Genomic DNA, 26,182 nt, shown 5'->3' with positions numbered 1-26,182 from the left:
CTGGACATTTTAAGCACAGATATTTAATCAATTGGATATTTTACATAGGATATGCCACTCCTCCCCTTCACATACAAATCCAAAGTGCATTAGAGGTTTCCCAACAAGAGCTTGCATCAGTGGTGTCTGACAGTAATCAATGGCTAGCCGTTTCTGGAATGGCTAAAAGGCTTGCTAATATGTAAAATATATATTTAAAATTTGTAGAACTATAAAAAAAACCATGCTTAACAATTTTAAATTACTTTAAGCTTTTAAGCATGCTTACTTTTAAGCACATAGTTACCTGTGCACAAAAAGGTACTTTCTCCTGTAAGCATTAGGCAGTCACAACACATTTGGCATTTCAATGCTGTCATTAAACTGCTAAAAAACCCAGCATTATTATTTAAAAATGTGTGGTTTATCTGCAAGAAAAATCACGTTGCCATTTCTGTTCATTACTAAAGTAAATTATCTGCACAAGGCTTGCTAACACAACCAATTGTTTCCATTTAACAACCTTCTCAAGATATTCTAAAATGATAAACTTCAGACTAATTAAAGTTTCCTTTGCTTTTCTTTGTGCTTGAGAAGTTTCAAAACGTAGTCTAACTCTTTGGTCTCCAGTTTATAAACTGTAAACATCACTAGTATCTGGAAAATTAGCTGAACTTTTCCAACTGAAGTTAAAAAACCTGGGATTTTCATTTACTTTTTAATGTTTTCCAACCTAGTTCCTTAGAATGTTTGAAATTTCAAGTATATTTTTTTTCTCCTCTCCATTCAAGAGAATTTATATCCTGATTCAGCCTCCCTCTTGTCTCTATATTATACTCCCATAATCTTTGCTGTAACAGAGACCTGTGTAAACTGAAGTCAACTCTAACATGAAGAGAAAGCTGTTGCCCTAATTTTCATTGCTATTTTGAGCTTAAGTGTATCATTAATGCTTTACGTATACTAAACACTTTATATAACCTGTCTCTATACATTCTTGTAAAATTTTACAGTCACACAAGCATCTATTTTTGTTAAATATCTCTGATATTTGATTAATATGTTGTTTTCCTATTAGATGGAATCAGAGGTGTTCTCCCAAGTTTCTTTGATGATTCACCTTCAGGTTCCAAATTAACCTTGAAGTCACAGAAAAATGGTCCTAAACTATCATGTGTTTTGGGGATCTGTACAAAGGGACCCACTAGAAGTGGGAAACCAAACTCATTTTTGTGTGGTTATTTAATCTTACCTATATTTCCACACAGTAAATCTCTACAGTAAAACTACCTCCACTGAGCACCAGATTAAAAATATCTTGAAGAACTCCTTGACTCCATACCCTTGCAAAAGGCATGCAATTAGTCAGTTTTTAATAGAATTTTCAATTAAGATGCAGTCTTGAGAAGCATCAGTACTGTAACAATGGGACTATAAGTGGAGGAAACAGAAGTGGGATGATTGCAGGAATCAATGATTTTAAAATGATAGCCCAGGGTACTTTTCTAACATCTGATTTTGATTCCCCAGAAGTAACTCTGCAATAGCCTGCAGTGCTACATATTAGGAAATTGTGAAAATGACACACTACAGAAAACTCAGCCTACCAAGATTCAAAATGACTGTGCAAGCTGGAACCAGATGTAATGTAACTATTTGCCTTTGTATCTTATTTCAGATTATATTGCTTTTCCACAAACCCGAAAAAGACAAGATATCTCTCTCCAAAGAGATCATGAATTAATTACCTTGTTGGAACTTTATGTAAATTCCAGATACTCAAACAGTTTCTGGCCCTGCAGTTCACATTCAGGCACTTTTGCAGCTACTACGTATGTACAGATTGATATCCTGTATGCTTAGACCAACCTTCTGATTATTTTCTTTAAACTAGAGCAGAAGGCTAACATAACTAAGCATTTTTACAGTGCTGACTCCCTTATTACTACTGCAAGAGTCTAGAGAGTTATAAGGGATAGACTTCAGAAGTCAGGAATCACCAAATCTTTGCTCTCACCCGTTTCTCAGCATTTTAGCTCCAGAGCTCACATAATGTGCTATTACAGAATTATTTCATCTGTAGTTCCAAAAGCTTCCTTGCTTCCTTTCTTCCTCCTTCCTAATAATCTCTTTATACAAATTAAACTTATCCTGTAGAAAGAATTCAGGAAACTGGAGGTTAGCATAAACATCATTACATGTCATTACTGTTGCTGAAAGCCTATGACAACCCCTCCTTGTGACCGTGACCTACTGATATTTTTTTTTTTACTGGGATGGAAAAATCTTCCCCCTACCTTTCTGTCAGCTGGCACGGATATTCTTAGGCTAGAATGATGGTATAAGAAGTGTTATACAATCCCACTGCACACACAACCCTTCCCCATCCACTGCTGTACCTCCAGAGTAACCCTTTGAACGCTCAGTCATATAAGCTATACAAGTCTGCCTGGTCCAAACCTGTTTTTTCCAAGAAAAAAATTAATCCCATTAGTCCTACTAATCACAATACAAAGTTAAGCAGTAAAAATCAAACATTTTTATGGAAACTAATACAAATGCCCACACACCTTTCACAATTAAAAGAGCTTATAGGTATAAGCATTTTACATGACTGCCAGTCTATCCAACTGATGCCCTACTAAAAACAGATGACACCTATGGAGTTGATTACCTTTCTGATGTTGCTCACTGTCACAATAAACCCACTCAGGATTACATTACCAGAAAGAGTAACAAAATACTTACTATATTTTGAAACATTTCAAATAACTCTAAACTTGGCTAACAAGAACTTAGAAATTCTTGTTATTGATTTCATTACCATGGAACAGGGTTGACTCCATCACTTCCAAGTTATCAATCATAATATACTTAGGAGTATAATAACTACAGTCCTTACAATCAATCCCTCCCTATTCTATTGGTATCTCCCTATCTTACAGGTAGCACTGTATCCCTCACTGCAGGCAATTTATGTTAAAAAAAAAAACAAACAAAAACCAAACCCAAAACAAAACAACAAAGCATACAACCCCCCCACACATATTTGCGTCTTTTGGAACTCTGTTGTTTGAATCATTTTTGCTGCCAAAAAGTGCAGAGCAAGAGCCAGTTAGAGCCACCACTACTGCTTGGAGTAGTATCTGCACAAACAAATAACAACAGATTACTTGAGCAGTTTTCCTTTTCAGCATGTCTCTATATATTTCACTGACTTTGTATGCTATTAAGGGTTGTACATTTCTAAAGGTTCAGTAGCAAGTACAACCATAGCTGGTACATTGACTAAGAGAAGACCAGCACAAAAATATATCTCTCAATTAGTTAAATTCAACAGTATTCTTAACAGATGGTGTTTATTCAAATTCCTTCAGTAAGACAGGAAGTCTCAGAGTTCATAGGAAGGATTCAGAAATATCTGGCAGACTCACGCAACATGACCTAAAAAACTGCTTGCCATCATTTCTGATACACAGGAAATGGGCAAATCGCAGAGTGCTGGTAGATAGCACCTTACCAGCCACTTGATTTCCCTAAAGGCAAGGAATTCCAGAGAGGAAGGGGAAGGGAGCACAGAGAGAGAGAGAGAGAGAGGGGAAAAGCTGGCATAGCCCAAGGGGTTATATCATTCAAGACTCTCGTTTAGAGACAATAGGGTGAAAAGTCAGAATTCACTGGCCTCTAGGAATGCCGGACGACAGATTAAGAACAGCCTCAAGATTGGACTTCATGCACTGAGCCAAACTTAACATTGGGGTTATTAGGGTGAACTGTCCTCAGTTCCAAGTCGTGAATGCAGCTGTCATGAGTTTGGAGCTTCTGATACTGCTCTGGTTTTGCATACCTTATTGAGCCCCTAAACAGAATAAAAATAGAATAAAAAATAAAATAAAAACCTGCAAATAATCTTAGTGTTTGTAAGGTGCTTACCATAAACTAGTATTTTAATGGGATTTTATACTGCAGACCATTACTTAGTGTAAGTAGATTTGATTTACAAACAAATGCTGCAGAATTGGGAGACATAGTGCTTATAACAACTACAATCATAATTTACTTTTGTGTTTGCTCTTTGCATTAAATATATGTAGAATTTTCATGTTTGGGTTCTTTCTAAATAAATTTGTCATCCAAATATTAGCCATGGTAACAGCAGCTTTCTCAACAGAATTAAACAACTAAATTAAATCTTAAAAGATTATATTGAAAAAGTCTCTCTATAAATAAGGTCTGTGAAACTTCAGTTGGTTTTAAACTAGAATTAATGTAATATTGCACTATTGCATCAAATGCATCAAAATAATTGGATTTCCTCTGCCAAAATACCCCGAGAGGAAAAATACCTTTATCACTGAAGTTACAGATAAGCCATTATAAAAAATAGTAATTCAAAATTAGAGAAATTGCTTTGACACATCACTTTCCTCTGGAGAGAATGTGGAAAAACAGAGACAAATAAGTAAATATAATATTTGAATGACAGATCCATCAAGAAAACCTGAAGAGTAATAACGACGCCTGCAGAACAGAGCATTATCTTTACTGTGAGCAAAATATAGTGTGATTTACACCTACAGTTGTTTCACACACAGTATTCTAAAATGGTCAGATACCACACCATCTTGCAGTAAATATAATATTGAATTTATCCAGATTAAATCCTGAAGAGTAAGAAGTTAACCAAATTATGCACACAGCTGATTTTGTTTCAATCCAATTCCTTTCTCTTAATAAATTTCTTTTTATTACTAATCTCATGGTTTTAAGTTGTTTATGAACTTCATGTTCATAATTTTTCACTAGATGAAAATCTTTAACCTCAAAGGTACTACCAGGGATATTCACATTATTCAAGATTCTCCATTCAAAGGGAAACAAGACTTAGAAATAAAGCACAAGAGACATGTACCAGTCTTACATGGGAACAAAACGATTATTAATATAACACAGACTTATGCACATACTATCTTACTTTTGTGTAAGTACTGCTACCAGAAAGAAAAAAAAAAAGACTCTTGCTCCTATTAATAATAGTTCAAGAGCAGTTCCCCTTACAGCTACAGTGTGTCATAAAGAGTATTTTGTAAGAAAAATTATACCAACTTTGTAAAAATATTGGGGGAGTGATGATTTTTACTACCATTTATTACAAAAATATAACACAAATGACATTTGGGGATACAGACCAGAACAAATTCATATTAGATTTTAAAAACATGATTTTTATTAAGCACAAACAGCTTTTAATACATTATCAATACAAATAGGAAAACATCTGTTTAATGAATTTGATATATCAAAGATTTGATGGGCAGGTTGCATACTGGCACAATAAAAATGATTTTTTTTTTCTTTAACAGTATTTCAAATTAAAATTATAGGGTCACCACTGTCTACACTGCAGGAACTTTACCTACAGTCTAAAATTACTACATCACCTGGGCATAGGGGGAAGCAAAGAACTACAATTTCATAATACGGAACTCCTAACACTTTCATTAGCACCAGTCAAAGCTTGCATCAGCTGTTTAATTAAGAAGCAGCTGACAGGTCAGGTAAAGCTTTACAGCAAATTTCAGTGCAAAGTTTACAGTTCCTTTTCATAAGATACTTGGAATCTATGGTTTCATAGCATGTTAAATATTATGGCTTGATAGATGTACAGTGTTAAGATGCTGAGAACATTTACTCTGAAAAAAGATGAGACTTATAACGGCTGTGAAATGCATTTTAATATATTATGCCAAATTCTGTAATATGCAAACAACATGCTGGATTACAAACTGAAGTCCTATTATGAATTCATAGAGAAGGGTCAGTATTAGCTCTCTGGGGTAGTGGCTTCTGGTTGTCTCAGCTGCTGCTTTTTCAGGCTAACTAGCTTCATCTTCTCTCTAATGTGTTCTGCTGCAGAAGCCATATCACTTGGGCTCCCAAAGTACTGCTCGGACCTAAAAAAACAAACAAACAAACAAAAAAAAACCCCACAAACCAACACAAGAAGTTACCAGTGAAAAGACAGTATGTGAATATACACGCGAATGGCACTAGAAAACACAAAGTAGATAAGAAAAATAGGCACTTTTTCCTCTGAAATTTAAAAGCCACCTTTAAAAGGCTTTGGAGACACAGTGATGAGACTTGACAGCAGATCTTGATGAAATTATTACAAATACTAAATGACCCTTTTATACTCAAAAGATTCTCTCAACAGCAGGGCGCTGTTCTGTAAGTACAACTAGATACTTCCCAACACTTCTGGCTACCTCCAAGTCAGTCTGGCAGTTTTGAGTACTACGACAATCAAGGAAATCTGTCTATACATGAATTCTGAGGCTATGCAATTGCTGCATTATCGAAGGACTCTGTGTATGTGAAGTCAGCCACATGCTGTCAAACTATGTCATCTATCTATCAAACTGAAAAGAACACATGGCTTGTAAGTTGATTTCTCCCATTCACATACAACAAAAGAACAGCTGAAATGTTAGGGGAACCACTAACCAAGGAGACAGCAAAAGGAGGATTTGAACAGAATATATGTTTCAGAAGAACAGGTGTCAAATCTAATTACAAAGCACAGAGGTTGAAGACTGGAAATGGTGGTAGGGCAAAGGACTTTGGAAAGAGTGGGGGGACAGGCATAAGCAGACAGAAAAGTTATCTCACACAGGAGTAGACTAGTTTTACTAGGGAACTCCAAAGACAAAAGATTGCACAGCTCTGCATGGGATCACAGTATGGGCAGATGCTTTTCCTGATGCAGGTTAGAAGCCATGAACAGGACAGGGAACAGTGACCTGGACTTCCAAGTAGATAATGACAAAAGTCCAAAGTAGTGAAGAGGTTGATGAAGATGCCTCCAAGCATTTTATGACATTTTGTGTGTTCCTACAGTTCTTAAGCTATTTCTACTAATCAGCGAGCCCCTTGCAAATTGTTTTTTAAATGCTTCAAAAATAGAATTCCTAGGGACAATGAGCAGGAGATCCTGGGATTTAGGACAGCTAAGATGCCACTTTTGAGAAAGGGGACACACAGAACTCTGCTGAAATGCCAGAGGGGTCAGAAATAATATTCAGGATTCAGTCAGTCAGCCTAAAATATGAGTGTATATACACCTATAGGAGCATCATGTTATGACTCAAACCTCAAAGCGTGGCAAGCGTCTTCTTTCATGGGGAGCTTTCCCAGGTTCTAATGTTTGTTTTTACTTTAATAGATATGTTTTAAGAATAAATAACAGTTGCTACTTTTACCGGGTCACTAAAATCTGCTATACAAAAGTTATACCAAAATACTTCAAACATAACACACTTGGGGTTTGTTTTTGGTTTGGTTTTTTTGTTGTTGTTGTTGTTTTTGTTTTTTTTTTCTCACAGCTATAAAATCCTCCACTATTTTCAAATACACTACTGAAAGGGCAGTAAAAATCACTATTAGTTCAGGCCTTGGTCCATCTTCACGCGTAGCACTCCTTACTGAAGGAGACTATACTGCACAGGGGACATGATATTTTGGAAATTAGATGATAGGAAATTAATTTTCACAACCAGCTTCCTGTAAATGTATTTTTCAGATCAACTTTAGGTTACCCATAAGGCAGTTACCTGATACCATCTCATAAGGTTTCAGCCTCTAATTCAAAATACTGATTTCAGATCTCATTCATTATGGTGCGGGATCCTACACACCCAGAGACTAGTTCCAAGGCTTGGTTACACTCAGAAGAAACTAACTACAAGCTCAGCATCACAATGGACAAGTGTATTTTACTGAACACAGAGAACTGAGTTTTATTACAGATGAGATTCCAAATTCAATTTGCTTTTGTAGCTCAAGACAGCCACCAATTTTAAATTAGTATAAATAGCTCATGAGGGAAGTACTGTTTTATTTGCTGAATAAATCAAATATAAATTTATCTTCAATGTACTGGCTTAAGACTTCAGACAGGTAGAATCACAAATAAATTAATCAAAATACCATGATTCTAATCTGGTATCTTTTTTCAGGGAGAAGATATTGGGACTGGTCCTTCTTGTGTTACTTCTACATACTTTGCTGGTGTAAAGACTGCTTAAATCTAATCATTACTGAGTGTGAAAAAGTTACTACTTTGAGAAAGTGGGCACATTGTATAAAGTTTGAAATTGGACCTGCCTGCTTTCTGTGAAAAGATGGGAAAGAATTTTTAAAGAATTTTATCAGTGCACTGCCTTTTTAATTTCAACAATAAGCATTCAAGATTCTTCTGCCTATGAGAGTATTATAAAACTTTACCAAAAGCATATTCCGAAGGCATTAGAAAAACATTTTGCATACCCATCAGGATAAACTACAGGCACTGTTAGTCTGTCCAACAGCGATTTCCCAACTGCTTCAATTTCATCAAATCGCTCCATTTCATTAAAAGCTTCAGGCTGCTCTGGACATTCTTGTAAAATCTGTTGAAAAAATAAATAAGGAAATGCAGAAGAAAGTACACAAGGGATAGCATGTAGTTTTTTAAGTGCCATTAACTGGCAGAGTGAATGCTCTTTCAGCATCTTTACTGCTGCATTTATGTGAGATGAATCGAAATATTCATATAATTCAAGAAAGGACAATATAGATTAAGCTACATTGAGAAGATAGTTCAGGGCTACCACTGTTCTGTACTAGAACGTTTTACATTACTTCTAAGAGGGAACAAAAAAGAAAAAATAATCTTGCTAGACAATATTCCAGCAATATAAAATGCATAAAAATAGTAACCCGCATCATTAAACATACAAGACAGTCATATGAGATGGAAGAAACATGGATAATAAAGGGCCCCTTACAAGCCATTTCAAAACTAAAATCTACATCTGGCACAGAACAGGTGGGATTAAAAAAGTCTGAACACAAGTGTTTCCAGACAGGATTGGGACCCAATCTTAGTACTTAGCTCTGTATTTTCTTCCACTTCTTCCTCTGCCACTTCTTACTTTTTTCCAAAGCAGCATGGATATTAACAGCATATTTTCCTCACAGATTCATTAATATGTCACAATAGTGCTAGGAGAATTATGTTTTTGAACAAGAGCATTATTTTTTCAGCCATACATTTACTTTTTTTAAACTCAAGATTGCCTAAAAACATAGCAATTAGCTACTACAACAATGAAAGAATGCTCATAATATGGACTGAGACAATCAACTCTTAGGAGTTTATGAACCACTGAATTCTAATTTGGTATCAGGTAAAACTTTTTTCAGTCATCTGTGGCAGCACAGATGATATATTTCTGCTTTTGTGAAGCTCCATCAACTCCCAATGCCTACAAATTCAAAGTATCTTCCATTAATACAAACAAGAATTGAATGAAAGCAAGGAGCACACGAATCAGCTTTGCATCCATGCTCTCCTTCAGTGACAGAATGAATTTATTTTCTTTTATCATGTCCAAGGTTGGCTTTTTTTGCAGTTATATGCAATTTTATTGTCAATATTAGAGATACATACTCTAAATTGCTTTTCTGAAATGTATCACTTCACAGAAAGAATGGTCCCTAGACGAAAAGGCCATATCTTTCACGATCTACATTAATGGATATTGTCTCGAATTCAGGCATTTGAAAACCCTCAGCATTCCCCCCTTCAGCAAGCTGTTAACAAATAGCTACTATTCCCCATAACATTGTTATTGATTGCTCGACCCCCTCTGTGGCTTCTAGCATCATCCAACTGGGCACAGTGGTGAGACAGTTGGTTACAGGAGTTTGAAAACCATAGCAAGGTAGAGGTGCGTTTTGAAGAAAGCATGTGCAGCAGTACATTCCCCCCCCATCCTGCCAGCAGGAAACAAAACTTCTCCAGGAAGGGAGAAGGGGAAGGAAACCCTGGAGGCCACAGGTTGAAATTTGAACTGGCCAACTGAGATGCGCCAGGTACACCAAGGTGACCCTCCTGGCCAACAGGATTAAATGACCACAGGTCAGATTCAACAGGGGTATAAACAGGGTCCCGCCGGAGGGCATGTTGGAATCAGTCCTCCTCGGAGCAGTGTGTCTGCAGTTCGGGACTCCCCCTCGGGTCGGGGCACTGCCCGAGGTAACTCCTCGAGGGAGAGAGCCCTCAGCTTTCAGGGGAGTGATATGTGCGTTTTGAGCCATCACTTTAAATCTTGGGGATTCTTAAGTCAGCTGTGTAGTATTAATTCTCTTTACATCATTGAGCCTGTGGTTTTATAAAATGTTACCGGAATTCTAACTAACTTCTGCTGAAGAATAAATCTGAGTTTTAACACCTGTTGGATTTGGTTAGTCATGCATCAGTAACAGCATGTTCAACACCCTCCAAATGCAAAATACAAGGCACAGCAACATAGCATGCATGGAAGCTAAACTGGTGAGAGTTGCATTTATTTACACAGTTTGTGAGAAGGATATCACATTCAAAATGCACAGAGCTTAAAAGGCAATACTCCTTCTAACTCTCCAAAGATCTTAAATGACCCTGTAGCTTTGTATTATACCCTGCACAAAGCCACAAAGCAAGAAGTGTTCCTTGCCTTTAAGATTTACAGTCTAAAACACACAAAGAAATGCTTTATGATCAACATAAGAGTTCCCCTCTGAAGAGTTAAAAAAAAAAATTCTTCCAGCCCCAACTCAATGCACCTGAGCTTCAGGGCTGCTGTCTCCCTTTTTGTTAAGCAGGCCCTATACCAATATAGGTACGCTAGCAAGAATTGCATTAAGTATTGAAATTAACAGTTAGAAAAATATGCTTAAATTCTTCTTTCTGCTTGTTTTTAATATTTAGAAAGGGGCAATAAATACACACTGACAACTTTGTTTTTCTTAAATTTTGTTTGCTTAAAGAAATTTTTCTTCTTAAAAACACAACACTCACCTTTTCAGCACTTGAATGAAATGCAACAGCTGTTTCCAGCCGGTGTACTCTTTCCTCAGAAGTTATTGTAAACTGTTTCCACACTCTGTTCAGTCTTGGAAGCGTGTCCCCTGAGGACCTCGAAGTGCACCGCAGGGACTGGCACAGGACAACAGTTGCCTGCAGTAACTGTCTCCCATAATCGTAAGTACTCTAAAAGTTGGAGGGGATGGGAAAGAAGGTACACGTAAAAACTCTGTGCTTAATTTAGGAGCTAATTAGTATCTTAAAACAACAGCAGACAAGTCTATGAAAGCTCCTCAATTTAGACCTGCAAAGTATATCAAACTAATCTGGTCTACTAGAAAATGCTGATGAAGTATGAATAAAATTGTAATGACCAAACAGTGCTTTTGCTCTTTAAAAAAAAAAAAAAAAATCCCCTGTTGTCTAGCTGTCCTGGTTTCAGCTGGGATAGAGTTAATTTTCTTCCTAGTAGCTGGTACAGCGTTATGCTTTAGATTCAGTATGAGAAGAATGTTGATAACACACTGATGTTTTCAGTTGTTGCTAAGTAGTGTTCAGACTAAGTCAAGGATTTTTTAGCTCCTCATGCCCAGCCAGCAGGAAGGCTGGAGGGGCACAAGAAGTTGGGAGGGGACACAGCCAGGACAGCTGACCCAAACTGGCCAAAGGGGTATTCCATACCATGGGACGTCATGCCCAATATATAAACTGCAAGAGTTGGCCTGGGGGCGGTGGATCGCTGCTCAGGAACTGACTGGGCATCAGTCAGTGAGTGGTGAGCAATTGCATTGTGCATCACTTGTTTTGTATATTCCAATCCTTTTTATTATTATTGTAATTTTATTATTGTTATTATTATCATTATTAGTTTCTTCTTTTCTGTTCTATTAAACTGTTCTTATCTCAACCCACGAGTTTTACCATTTTCCTTCTGCTTCTCCGCCCCATCCCACTGGGTGGGGGGGACTGAGTGAGTGGCTGCGTGGTGCTTAGTTACCAGCTGGGGTTAGACCACAACACTAGCATTCACACTGGCAAAAGAACAGAGCCTCCTGAAAATTTCAAATAGCTGCTTGGATCTTACACATGGGATACTTGATATCTACTGCCAAGATGACTATCTCACTGACTTCACTGTTACCATGTTTGTAGTCACCCAGCATCCAGGTGCGTTGTGGCACATCATTGTAACAGTAAGCTACTCTCCTGTCATTGTCAGTTCTAATTCATCAAAAGAGAAAAATCAGTTCCAGTGTAACAGGTGCAACTAAAAAACATCACATCTGTTAATTGGCAAGTCTGAATTAGTCATTCCTAAAAGCAGTATACATCTGAAAAAGCACCTGAAAAATGCCCAGCTTGTACATTTCTATTCTTACACGAAATTCTTTCACATGTACCCAGCATCTGTTTGCATATTCCGGATTTGCAAACAGGTGTGCAAACATGCCCTATGGCTTCAGTGAATTTCACTAGACTCTTGTACAGCAGGATTCATTAGTTGGCTGCTACAATCAAGAATTAAAGCTGTCAGTTCTGTCCAACCCCTAACTCTGCTAGTGCCAAAACTTCTTGTATGAGCAGGACCATCATACACCAGCAGTCAACTCTACCTGGAAAACCAATAGAAAGACAGGCTCTGTTTCATGAAGTACAGCACAAAATAGACTGAAACCAAGTGGCTCAGCCATATTTCAGTATGTTATTGCAGTAATTCAAAAGTCATTATAAAGACTGTTTGAAATATATGCCTTTTAAGAAAGTCAATGTGAACGTTATATTTTGTGGTTTACATTGCCTACATGAAGTAGATATACTAAGGTAGTAAACTGCAGCATCGCTATTGTGGATGGAACTTCAAAAATCTCATTAGGCTCATCACCAATTCCAGCAATCATGGTTTCTTCATTCAAGCATTGAGGCAAATCATTAAGAATAGTAACACCTGTTCCATGATTGTCCATACAGGTACCAATTCTATTTAGGAGATCTTCTGAAACTGTACAAAAACGATATTGCTAAAAAAATTCATTTCACCTGTGCGACATCAACAAATTTTCGATGTTTCTCCAGTAAAACTTTTGTTTCTTGAGCATCATCTCCCAGTCGAATGTGTGTCTTCAACAGAGCATCCAACAGTTCACTTAACCATTCTACTGCCTTAAAAACAAAAGTCAAAAGAATAAAATTAAATTGAAAAGAAATTAATCCAGATGGGTGAAGTAACTTCAGTACTAGCATATACTTTTGATATAGAAAAAAGTTATCACAAACTGGTAGATCATGCATGCAATCACCAAATGCACTATTTTTAGTCATTGCTGTATTCTTTATTTTCACTGTACAAATTCACTAAATAAAACTACATTTGAAAGTCATAAAAATAATACTGTACAACTGTCAACTCCCATAAATTTAACCAGTGGACAATAAAGACCAGAATGATGAAATTCTGTAGGCATTTCCATACCTGAGCAGCATCTTCTTCGCATTTAAATAACTGTACCATCTGAAGCATCTTCAGTCGCCGCACATCCACCATATCCTCACACCTTAAAAGAGTAGCACAGGAAGGCTCACCAACATACATATAGCAGACACAATACATTATGAGTTTGACAATGATGTTTTCAGTGAACAGCATTAAGATGGCAAGTGTTCATGAATCACAATGGTTTGGGTTGGAAGGGACCTTAAAGACCATCTAGTTCCAACCCCCCTACCATGGGCATGGACACCTTCCACTAGACCAGGCTGCTCAAAGCCCCATCCAGCCTGGCCTTGAACACCCAGGCATGGGCATCCACAACCTCTCTGGGCAACCTATTCCAGTACCTCACCATCCTCACAATAAAGAACTGCTTCCTTACATGTAATCTAAATCTACCCTCTTTCAGTTTAAAGCCATTACCCTTTGTCCTATCACTACAAGCCCTTGGAAAAAGTCCCTCCCCAGCTTTCCTGTAGGCCCCCTTTAGGTACTGGAAGGCTGCTGTAAGGTGTCCCTGGAGCCTCCTCCTCCAGGCTGAACAACCCCAACTCTCTCAGCCTGTCTTCATCGGAGAGGTGCTCCAGACCCCTGATCATCTTCATGGCCCTCCTCTGGACTCACTCCAGCTGGTCCCTGCCCTCCTTGTGTTGGGGGCCCCAGAGGTGAACACAGTACTCCAGGCGGGGTCTCACAAGAGCAGAGTAGAGGGGGAGAATCACCTCCCTCAACCTGCTGGTCACTCTGGAGGCAGCCCAGGATACGGCTGGCTTTCTGGGCTGCGAGTGCACATTGTGGGTCACGTTGAGCTTCTCGTCAACCCCCAAGTCCTTCTCTGCAGGTCTCCTCTCAATTCACTCATCTCCCAGCCCGTATTTGTGCTTAAAGGCGATTGAAACATTTTTTGTGCTGCTTAGATTGGCCAAAATATATAATGCCTCACGTAACAGTAAGAAACATGCAATAAATAGAACCGAGCACTACAACCCACCGAAATCATGATCCTCAAGACTCCTGATACGTCTAAGTTACAGACAGTAATATCAGCAATAGCTACAAGACCTTCCAGCAGCCTTGCAGGTTCCTTACCTTGTTGCACCTTGATCTGCCACACAGAGGCTTACATTCCTAAGACAGACTTTATCCTACTCAAGTCTAGGTGAAAGCTGGCTTAAACCTGGCATAATTCTGAACTGTACTGTGAGCTGGTGGTGAAGTTTTCTTGGTGAATAAAATGAGGACTGTCTAAAAGATGTTAACACATATTTCTGTTTTTCTTTTTAGATAACTAAAGATTGTAATAATTGAACCCTTACACGATGATGTCCTTTGCTACAACTTGTCAGGAAGCATTTCAAAATCTAATTCATATAACAACTAATTTTAATTCTCTTGTTCTGAATTAAGCACATTTTGCAGTTCTTTCTCTAGCTAGAATTAAAAAAAAAAGTATCGAAAGTTCTTTTCTTTCCACAGTGAGAGCTAAGCTAATACATTCAGCAGAATGACCTTTCCACTTCAATTTCAGAGCCTACTAAGTAGACAGCAAGATTCAGACTCCCATCCAGTGCAAATGGAATTATTAATCTCAACAACAGTTAGCACTATAAGTGAATGCAAGAGAGTATGCATGGATCTGTTTTTTCAAACTGGTTGCAAACATAAGCACTTCCAAAGAACAGTTCATTAGAGTACTGCGTTTTGTTACATGTCCTGTAGTGCTGTGATGCTTACAGAAAGGAAATTTGTTGCTCTAATAGTGCAGGAAAACAGTTTATGGGTTCCAAAAGCATAACTAAAACAGCAAAATGCCCCTAGAAATAAACATTATACTACATGTGTATATAAATAATAAGAAACCTTCAATACAATTTGAAAAAAATGAACTGTTGCAAAAATTACTACTAAATGCTACTGATAGTCCTTATTATAATTTTTTGTCTCTCCTCCAGGCTGAAGAACCACCTTGTTTAATCATTCATCATCTGGAGGCTGCTTCATACCTTTGTCTGAACATTTTATTGACTTTTTGATCCTCTAATTGATTTCCCACAATTCTTCTGAGAACAGGGACCAGAATTGTGTAACACTTAAAACAGAAATGGACTACAAATCTATACAGTGACACAATGACATTTTCCTTTTAACTTTCTATTCCTTTTCTAACAGTCCTTAGCATTCTACTTGCTTCTCACAGTATGACTGAACATTAAAGCAATTTTTGCAAAAGTCTTCCAACGTTTACCTTTAACAGCTGGTTCAGAGTCCCTTACTATGTATATAGTTTTTCCTTCTCCCACATGCATTTCTTTTCTCAGTACTGAATTCCAACTGCCATTTTACTGCACAGTGACACATGGTCCTCTACAGCTCTTTGCAGTTGGCCCTCTAAACACAAGTGCTGCTCAAGTAAATAGGATTCAGAGGACATACTTAAAACAGTACCTTCTCTAAACGCTACCAAAACACACTAAGCTCCCTAAGAAAACAAACTGTGAGGGTAGAATTAATTCCTCAATTGAGCAACTTAATACTCATTAGACGTCATCGTTCCCTAGAAGCACCTTTTTGTTCAGCCATTGCCCTCAAAGTTCAGGCACTTTCTATGGAGAGTACTTTATTGTGTCAGGGGTTCCAGCAGTAATAATAAGCAACATCATGATTCTCTCACACTGTTGAGTAGAAAAAAATGCAGTACTGTAGCCAATCCAGTACTACTACATCTTTAAAAAAAAATACTCAATGAAAGGCTAGGAGGAAGAAGGTGATGGCAAAATCCATCTTTCTTGCAAATTCAACTCCCCCCAGCATTATTCCCTACTACAACTTCATTCTCCACTCTATCTTTTTCCAAAACTCACAAAAAAACACATTTTGAAAACTGAACTCTCTGCCTCCATTCTGTACCCTGTCCCCCAACACCATCCCATCTTTATTCCTATCTTCAGGAGTGAAAATGCCATGCTTAAAGGATAGAGGTTGTGAAAAAGGGGATAAACAAGTCTGTACATAATTAATACATAATTTTAGGGCCATCATCACTACTGTAGTCTTATACCTTCCATCTCAAGCTGCTAACATTTAAATGATGCCTCTTGCATCCATTCCATAACTCCATATAAAAGGAATGTATAATTCTTGAGCATTTACAAGTACAGGAAAGCACTCAAATACTCCATCCAGTACTGAAATACAACAGGTGCTTGGATTTAGGAATATGCTACAACAGATTAGACAGGAAGGCTTCTGTCCCATTTAAATATACCACAAATATAAATTACAGTTGCACTACATCCCATAACTGAAGATAAAGCAAAACAGTCCCTTAAAAAAATATATATGTATATGCAAATTTATATAAAGTGACCTATCAGCACATGAAAATCTTAATTACTAGAACTGTTATTACCTTTGTTTTCTAAGCTGCATATCTTCCATCACTCCTTGGATATGGTCCACATTTTCTTTGTTTTCAATGGTCACATCTTTCCCATAGGCCCAGGATGCTTGATTAGATATTTGATCAAGAAGACTTTGACCTTTCTCACGCAAGCCTTGCAAGCCTAAGTCTAAAGAAAAAAAGAAAAAACAAGTCAATGGTCACTTAAAAATTTGTTATTTTTTTCCCCAAAGGAGAGATGTGAAATGCAACAGAATCTGAGATGGAAGGCTGGAAAGTGAAAAGGACATTACTATCTGTCTTTCGCTGCCCTTCCAACTTTTAAGTTTGAGTGAGTATTTGTCTATATTAACAAAGAGCTAAGGCTTTGCTATTCTATGACCTAGCAGATAACAAGTAACGGAATAAAAGCTGACACTGAGTATTAACTTTTCAGCATATAAATAGCTAATTAATGTCTTTAATCCACACAGCTGCACAATACCTAAAATATTTATCACAGCTAAGCAGTTGCAGCCTAAATGTTCTTCCATGGCTGGCAGAAGTTACTACTGCATAACACATCTCATATGGCTGATACATTTTTCTATGCTAAAATATGCCATCCCTTAGAATCTGCTGTTACATCTATTATTTGGCAGCTCTACTATCTGTTTTCCTAAAGTAATATCTAGTTTACGCATCAAACTTATATTCCAATCATAACTACTTCGACCATATATGATTTTGCTTCAAAGCTCTTTCTCCTACAACATATTGGACTAGATGATCATTGTAGGTCCCTTCCAATTGAAATATTCTATTCTATATACTTGACAGTGTAACAACTTTAAATGTACCATTTATTAACATATACATTCAAAGTTACTGCAAAATACTCAGTACAAGCATTCTAAAACTGAGTGGATAACAATCATCAAGGGGTCAGTTCTGGAGACAGAAAGATCATCTAAGCACTATATTCTCAAGATACTAAGAATGATTAGTGGGGGGAAAAGCTTGTTTGTAGATGAAATGGATGATAATGGTATATAATAAATATGTACTATATATAAAACATTTAAAAAAACATTTCCAGATCATTTTCCCAGACAGAACTACTATGCAGTAAAAAGCATAAGCAAGTCATAGGTAGTTAGGTGGAACATTACTTAGCTAGGAATCAGAAGAGATAAGTCTTTTTTCTGCTGTCTTTTTTTAAAGGGGGTGGTGGGATTACTGGGTTTTTTTCCTGTAATGCATTCATAAGCATTTATCCGAAATGCAGAAATATTTTGCTTACCAACACTTTTCAATTTCTCTTCCAGTAGTTTTAAAGTTTGTTGAATTGATGCTCCATCTGCTGGTGCTACATCTACACACAACATTCCTAGTAGGCCATCCAATTGCTGAGACAACTAAAATGAAAAACAACATAAATTGCTGATATTTAAAAAGAAGTCTGAGCTTCAGATGGTTGGGTCTGCAATCTTTTTTTAAATGTTTGGAGATCTGTCATTTTAGAAGTTCCTCTTTGCATCTATAGGAAATGAAAGTCAAGTTGAAAGACAAACAACCCATCTGCCTATAAAATTCCAAGAGCATACACCCCTAGACTGGGTGAGGTGGGTAGTCAAGATTTTATTTTTTTTAGACAAGTACAGGAAAGGAATAAATGCCAATTTAGAAACAAAACTATGAGAAGCACACTAAACTGTGGTTCAATTAATGCATATGCCTCTAAATCAAAAAAACCAACCAAACAAAAAAACAACCAAAAACCCCCACCAAAAAAAAAAACCACAGCAGAAAAACCAAGACGGGGGCGGGGGGGGGGGGGGAAATCAACTTTTTAACTAATAACCATTTTATTTCAAATGCTATTGAAATGTAAGACATATTACCAAGCACTTCCCTCCTAAAAAAGGGGAAATCCATCCTCCCAGTGTTTCAATTATAGTAAATGAAGACTTACGGCATTTTCCAAGTGACATTGTATTTCCCCTCACCCGCCTCAATTTTTTCCAATGTATTCAACAATCATAATACTAAGGCAATAATATATTGACAGGTGAGCTGTGAAAAGTTAAAAACTTACATCCTGGGCAACACTGTGGAATTCAAGTGCTGCTTGTAATAGATTCTGCCTGAATTCCAGCTGACTAGCCTGCCGGTAACACACATCACTCAGCTGTTGCTGCAATGCTTTCAATTCCACAAGGTCCTCCTCATCCCCTGCATTTAGAAGAGCTGCTATCTGCTGATTAAGCTCAACATAAACTGCAAACCACTCCTACAAACACAGGAAAATTAAGCATTAAAATAATACCAAACATAATTCTATTTCTTTTAAAATGGCATACATCTAACTGCAGACTAATAAATAATCAGATTTAAAAAGTAACTTATTACAGCTTATGCTATAATTATGAAATCTCATGCAGGAGGAAAAAACATTCTTAATTTCAAATCAACTCAAGAAGTGCAGAAAGATGGGAAGGTTACAAGGCATGGCAACTAGCTCCCAGCACAAACTCCTACTCAAACTATTTTACTGAACCAACAGAAGTATTCTACCATTTTTAAACAAATTTCTAATGCTTACACGCCTATAGTGCTCTATTGAAACAGAAGACCTTCTCCCAAGTGATAAGCTATTACAAAAAGCTGTTCATAGGACTATCTAGGTGTTACTTTCAGTGTCATGACTGAAACCAGCAATAATTTTCTTAAAGCATTTAGGGGAAAAAAAATACTACTGTAGATAAAGTAGAAACAATCTCCATCTTCTGAATAAAACAGAGTATCCATGTACAGAAACTTCAAAATGATCCTTGTTTCTTATTTAAGGAAAGATTTACACTACTCAATTAAAAATGTGTAGATTTATTTTTCAAGTGCTTTGATTACTGAATACATACATAGGAGTTAGTTATGTTGTCATGGTGGTATATTTGCAACAGAAAATAGTTCAAATTTTTAACAATTCCAGGAGATTTAAGAATTACTTGATACATCAAGATCACATTCACATCTTGCATGACTGAGATGCCTGTAAAGCAAAACATGTTCGCTCAACAACTTTTATTTTGGCCTACAGTAAAGTGACCTTCAAACGCCCTATGCATTTCTAATGCTATGGAATAGCACCATCTATTGGCCTGAAACATCTGATTTTATTAGTATTGTCACACTCCTATTGGGATGTTTGCAATCTTTTAAAATTAAGCATTCGGGTTTTGCATCATTTATTTACAAAGCATGCAAAATATAGAGTATAAATATCCATATTCTGAAATTTTTTTTCTTTTTACCCGAAGCCGCCTCTACCATCTGCTCACAGGAAGAAATAAGAGTATGAAAAGATGCAAAGAGGGGAAAAAAAGTAATGACAAAGTTAAATTAGCAATCAGCCAAAAATTTAAGAGCAGAATAAATCTCTCATCTACCCCAGAAGGGGCAACTAAGATGATATAATATGGAAATGTCCATTGTCACACATGTACTATAGTTTAATAAACTCAGTTTACACAACATAACTCTTGTTATTACCTTTAGACATTGAACATACAAATCTAGCTTATTGAGTGTGACAAGTCAACTATAATATGAGAAGTCAAACAAAAAATAACCTGGATTAATAATTTTTAGTATTATGTAAAACAGTTGCAGTGATTCATTTTGTTCAAGCTATCAGTGAAATTAAGAGACTGGCAAACCAGATATATGAAAAGTGTGTTTCTGATACTTTCCATAGGGGAAGTTAGGCACAGCTGTACATGACAGCTCAAAACCATGGAGAAAAGGCCAACATTTGCTTAAAAAATAACAGTTCTAGTATATTGCTCATGAATAAGAGAGCCAGAAAATGAAAACCCCCAAAACCAAACAAGAAGCAAACCAAAACAAACACCCTATGAAAATTATTTTTCACTTCAGAGTAAACCGAGTAGAAAAAGCCTCTTTAAAACAAATCAAACAGTTTTTCCAAGTTTCTTCAAAATAGAAGTAATCTAATCAACAATAAGTAGGAGATTATGAAAGAAAGCAAGCATACAAGCTGTCAATTCAATTACTAGGAGAGAAAAAAACCAGGAAAATAATGAAAAAGGGAGAGTACACTCAGCGGTTATGAGGTGTTTAGGAAAAAAATCAAAGGAAAAGGCAAAGCACATTTTTCCAGTGCTGTTAGCAAAAAATGGCTTTAATTTATAAACAGGCATCTAAATTTAAGGTAGGCCAGTGGTCTCCCAATTACATATTTTGGTATAAAATAAAAAATAATTTTTCTGACTGTTGTTCATGACTGTAAAGGGAACTTCAGAAAAGTGGACAGAAATGTCAATGTCTACATCCAGGAAAGTCAGAAAAGAAGAAAAGCACTGTAACACTCCCCTTGGGAACATTGCATATTCATATCCCAATTATAGTTAATCATCTGATGGAAAGACAAAGTTCTACTGAACCTCAGGAAGTCTTCAAAGTTAGAAGCAAAGGCATCAAGTCAGTACAGTTACAAAACAGTCTCTTCGAGATTTCATTATGAACATAAACCATATCTGAAGTCTTGATTAATGAAAGTGTTAAGCCAGTTTTAGCTACTGGTAAATGTAGTTTAATAAAGACAAAAATATTAACTTATTCACCTGAGAAGTACAGGACTTCTCAGCCATTTTGGCAGGGAAGAAAAAGGAAATTTACTTCTACTCAACATGAAAATTTAAGAACTGCTGTAATGTAATAAAACCAAGAAAAATCATAGAAAGAAATCAGTATGTTTCTACACTGGAAAACATAATAAATAACATGTACATATAAGGACCATATCAAGTTCTTAAACTGCTCAGGTACTTTCCTCTGTAAGCCATAAAACACATGCACTGTGCAAAATTCCTAGATACTCATAACCAAAATACATTGCTCATAACTGCATGTACTTAGAATTATTTTGCTACTTGAAAAGGGTATGGGAAATCTTACACTGTGTTGACTCTCAATCTCTTCATGTTTCTGTTGCAAAGCTTGTGAAGCTCTAATTGAATCGCCTATTCCCCACTGGGTTCTTAGCTGTTCTGATCCAGGTCCTTCAAGCCAATTGACTACCTGTCAATAAGACAAAGATGACAAAAAAAAGTAGCAAATCAATTACACAAAAACTGGTACAAAAAGAATTTTGTAACATAAGTAGAAATGTTTCAAAGTATACATTTATAAAAAAAATCTTTTTAGTATCTATATAAGTCTTGCTGTTGAATCCATTCACATCTTCAAAAGCTTCAAGCAGAAACCACTTTTCATTAACCTTAGCCTGTCAGCTCCATGAAAGCAGATGGCAGCTAGCAAAAGATTTCACATACATACTTGCCATTTCATGTCTCTGTCAATAAATAGCTTAAATGACAATTTTCTTGATAATGGACCTCTTGTGTTCAAACAGGTTGGTGAGGGGTTGTTTTGCCTAAGTGAATTACAATGCACAGCTGTATTCAACCTCACACCTGAGAGTTTTCTCCTGATTTTGTTGAATACAGTAACACTCAAATACAGGATATGTACTTATTCCAAAATAAAATTTACACAACAACTTAGTATTTAATATGTTTATGTCTTTCAACTTGCTCTATTCAAATAATGTAGTCTTAATGGCCACACTTCATGGGATCTGCCTTTGCAGAAATTTTTGCAGGGTCATGGCAATACAATTTTGGACTGCAGTATTGGATTTCTTTTATTATTATGATTGTTATTATTTTGAAACTATGTCATTTGATGTTAATATTATTCAAAGCAAAGCAGAGTATCTCAAATTTTAGTTTCCTTATACACATTTGAATTATCAAATGGTATCTATGGCAAAATTTTATGATAAATTTTTAAATATTTAGAAAACAGAGACAGCTGTGATGAAACCTAGTACAAAAGTCACTACTGGAGTCCTGAAGTAAGGAAATGCAGGAATACCCCCACATTCTGAACCTTAATGAAAAAACATAGGAAGCCAGCTTCCTCTCTTTAATGCGACTTTTGTTTAAACAAAGATGACAGAACAGCGTCACACAGGTTTTCAGGAAATATAATACAATACACAGTGTAACACCATAATCATGAAGACAAATGAAAAAGGGACTAATTGAACCATTTTCCTAGTGCTACTAGGCTACACTGCAACAGTAATCAAGAATAACCTTCACTATTACAGAAGGTTACTCAATTCAGCCCACCTTTTAGTCATGTCTGTGTTTTTCACGTCCCCTCTCCCCCCCAGCACTGTTTCAGAGCATATATTCTTTGCTCCAAAGGCATCCTGAATCTTCCTCACTTTTATAATTTCTTAAAGAGAAACTTCCTGTTGTGCTCAGCACCTCTGCACAGCTGTTGCTGGTTAAATATGGAATGGACCTAGAAGTGAAGGCACCCAGATGTCCCCCTGTAACCCCAGCATGGCCTGGAAAATCCTTACACAGAAATGACAGTTCTCATGCAACTCTGAAACAGCGTGCAAGACTACTGCTTAGCAGTGCCCTCTCTGACCAAGATCACCTCCCCAGTACAAGTTTCCAGGAACTACTGCATTGCCTCTGAAACTGCTTAGCTTAGCACGTGGCCGTTCTTGTGTGACAGACACTTGAACTGAGGAGAGAAGAGTCACTAGGGGACCTGCAGAAAGAAGCGATGTTATTTTCATAAAGTATATTTTTAAATGGCTAATGACTAGACTACTGCAGGGCCTGACATTAATTTTTGTGAATTAAGATTAGAAAAATAGCAATTAGCACCTCTGCCTAAGAAGGGACAAAGCTAGAATTTATAACAGAGTTGCTCATCAGCAGTCTGTTTAGTACAACTGCTCATCAGAAAACATCTGGAAATCATTGCCATCTTTAACACTGCAGCATGAAAGACAAAGGAAAGGGAAACAAAACTATGGAATAGAAATAAGAGCGTTAGTTAAAAAGAGAGGGTAGGATATTGAAGGCACAAGGAAACAGAGGTGGTTATGGGTAAGAGTGCTTTGAGACAGGAGTAAGAAATAAGCAGTTCACAGAAGCAGCAAATAGTGAAAATGAAACAGGAACACAAAAGCAAGCCAGGAGTGGTTAGCAAGCTCTACAAAGAATAAAATAGGAAAGTAATTGTAATGCAAGCTAACAGGAAATCAAAACACTGGAAAAAAAAAATCAGCAACACATGGAAAAAAACTTTCTATGTACACACCCATTCCAACTGAAAATACTGCAAGCATGTTATACTGCAACTTCTGTTTGTTTTGGCAAAATAAATTCCATGGCACTTTGCCTCTATTGGTTTCTTCCAGTCCATCATTATCTTCTTACTTTTCTCTGTTAGCCTGATTTTCTCCCATAAACCAAAAGGAAGTTAAATCAATTTCTAGACTTACTAAGTTTTTCCCATACATTTGTATGCCGTTTAGACAGCTTTTAAATGCACTTTATAAAACTGATTAGCTTGGTAAAACAGTGAAACACATTTTTCCTATGTACTGAGACTCAGTTCACTTACTATGTACCATCCATAATGTAGAAAGACCAAACAAGTATTTCTACTACAAATATTGCAAAATGAGGCTGATGTCCCAGTAAACAAGTCAATTTAAATGCCTTAACAATGTCACATTTGCCAAAGTACATTATAAATTTCATTTCAATCAGCACATCTTGTTCGACCACTATAACTCTAACACAGGAAAAAAAAAACCCTCACCTGATTATACCCACAGCCATGATAATATGTTCTATATAGTACTATTTTAATCTCTTACATATTTTTATTATTTCCACCTCAACATATCAAAAAATGACATTTGCTTTTTAAGGGTTTTTTTTTTTATAATAATCTGAATTACTACATAAGTGAAAGCTATTTTCTCAGTAGATTTATATTTTCACTGCTAGAAATAACAAGATTGATTAGTTTTTATCTTTACCCATACCTGGAATGCTGTGAAGTACAAGCACTTGGTTTACATTCCTCATGCATTAGAAATGTCAATGCTGGAAGGTTAAAAGCAATATCCATTCCATTTGCTGAATATTCAAACTATATAGAAGCTTAAAAACATATAAATCTAATTTCAATTAATAAACACAAGAGGAATAAATTGATTCCATTTCCTTGATTTTTGCTACTGAGACTCTGCTGACAAAATGTTGAAAGTGCTAATTACATGCCTGTTTCCAAAGGACCAAACCAATTCATTACGACCTTTAACACAAGATTGATTAGGAAGGTTTGTATTCATTCTTGCCCGGGTATCCCTGAAATACACAGTTTAATCACTTTCACTTAGTTAAAACACCAAGCATTAGACAAATAAAGGAATAAATAACGGCTTATCTTCAGTAAGAGGAACTTAAAACAACACGGGCAGGGGAAGGTTTCCAACTCTCAAGAAAAATTACAGTCAAGTGTGTCCCATTTGTGAATGTTCCTCTCGGCTAACAGGTCAGGCATTTGCCCCTCCAACAGCGTAGCATTACACTGCCTCAGTACACAACAAAGGGACAAAGCGAAGGTTCTTCTGCGTGATGGCAAGAGAGCACATTTCTAATCACCTACTCAGAACAGCCTTCGGAAAGGCACTGTTGTAGCCACAAGGTGAAGTATCAAGTGAAACTAGCATGTAGCAGTTTGAGGAGTGAAAGGAGGCATGAAGCTCTCACCTCTGATACTCAGTTTTGCAGGAAACAGTCTGGGACTTGAGCTGAATATTCCGCCTCAGAGTATTCAAGAACAACTCCAGTCTTACCTGCATTACCTTCTGCTGAATCTCCTCTAGCTGTGTGCGCTTGCTGCGTTGCCTGCAAACTTCCTGGTAGCGGGTATATTGCTCTCTGAGTGAGTCCAGCAGCTTCATGACCTGTGGCTGAGCAAGTAGTTCATCATCCATCGGGGACCAGGATACCCCTCCATCTGAACCATTGAATCGACGCTGTTGTAACTCAGATAGTAGCTCATGGCCTTTAAGAATACATATAATGACGTGGTTAGTTTAGATTCAAAAAACAAGCATAAAAATTACTAGTAAGCGTGCCTGCTTTTAGACCATCCGGTGCTACATTTTTGCAGCTAATGATCTTTCATGCATTGGGCACAGTTAATGATACCATTTCGTGCAGACCACTGGTTACAGTTTGTGGGGCTGTGTCATAAAATATGGTAGAAATCATGTGGTATATTGTAGATATATAAAAGAGACACCGTGACCAACATTCATATTGACAATAGTATTGATTAACTTAAATAATTGCAAAGCACAATCCTGAGTCTGAAAGAACTAAGTATTCTGGTTTACTTCAAAATACTGTGTAGCATCCAAAGTATTTCTCTCAAACAATTTGTATTCTTAGACTAAATGAATGATCTAGAAGCACTAACAAACTAAGCATATAATTTCTCTGTTATCTTTCACGATTTTTATAGCAAG

The 26,182-nt window shown here is 36.8% G+C and overlaps 1 protein-coding gene across 1 annotated transcript in view; it reads right to left on the bottom strand.

Annotated features, from left to right (window-relative positions):
• Nucleotides 1–5,183: 5,183 nt before the first annotated feature.
• SESTD1 (SEC14 and spectrin domains 1) overlaps nt 5,184–26,182 on the bottom strand; it is a 60,310-nt gene continuing 39,311 nt past the window's right edge. The window contains exons 11-20 of the mRNA XM_010565867.1: nt 25,505–25,716; nt 21,718–21,840; nt 18,836–19,030; nt 18,041–18,155; nt 16,768–16,927; nt 13,341–13,422; nt 12,908–13,030; nt 10,865–11,056; nt 8,308–8,429; nt 5,184–5,933 (exon numbers count right to left, since the gene is read on the bottom strand). Of these exons, the coding sequence (XP_010564169.1) occupies nt 5,804–5,933; nt 8,308–8,429; nt 10,865–11,056; nt 12,908–13,030; nt 13,341–13,422; nt 16,768–16,927; nt 18,041–18,155; nt 18,836–19,030; nt 21,718–21,840; nt 25,505–25,716 (1,454 nt within the window). The 3' untranslated portion in view covers nt 5,184–5,803. The remainder of the gene's footprint in view (nt 5,934–8,307; nt 8,430–10,864; nt 11,057–12,907; nt 13,031–13,340; nt 13,423–16,767; nt 16,928–18,040; nt 18,156–18,835; nt 19,031–21,717; nt 21,841–25,504; nt 25,717–26,182) is intronic.

The sequence above is a fragment of the Haliaeetus leucocephalus genome, unplaced genomic scaffold (assembly GCF_000737465.1).
Source record: "Haliaeetus leucocephalus isolate CR32 unplaced genomic scaffold, Haliaeetus_leucocephalus-4.0 Scaffold1, whole genome shotgun sequence".
Taxonomy (NCBI): Eukaryota; Metazoa; Chordata; class Aves; order Accipitriformes; family Accipitridae; genus Haliaeetus; species Haliaeetus leucocephalus.
This window is presented reverse-complemented; position numbering and strand designations above follow the sequence as displayed.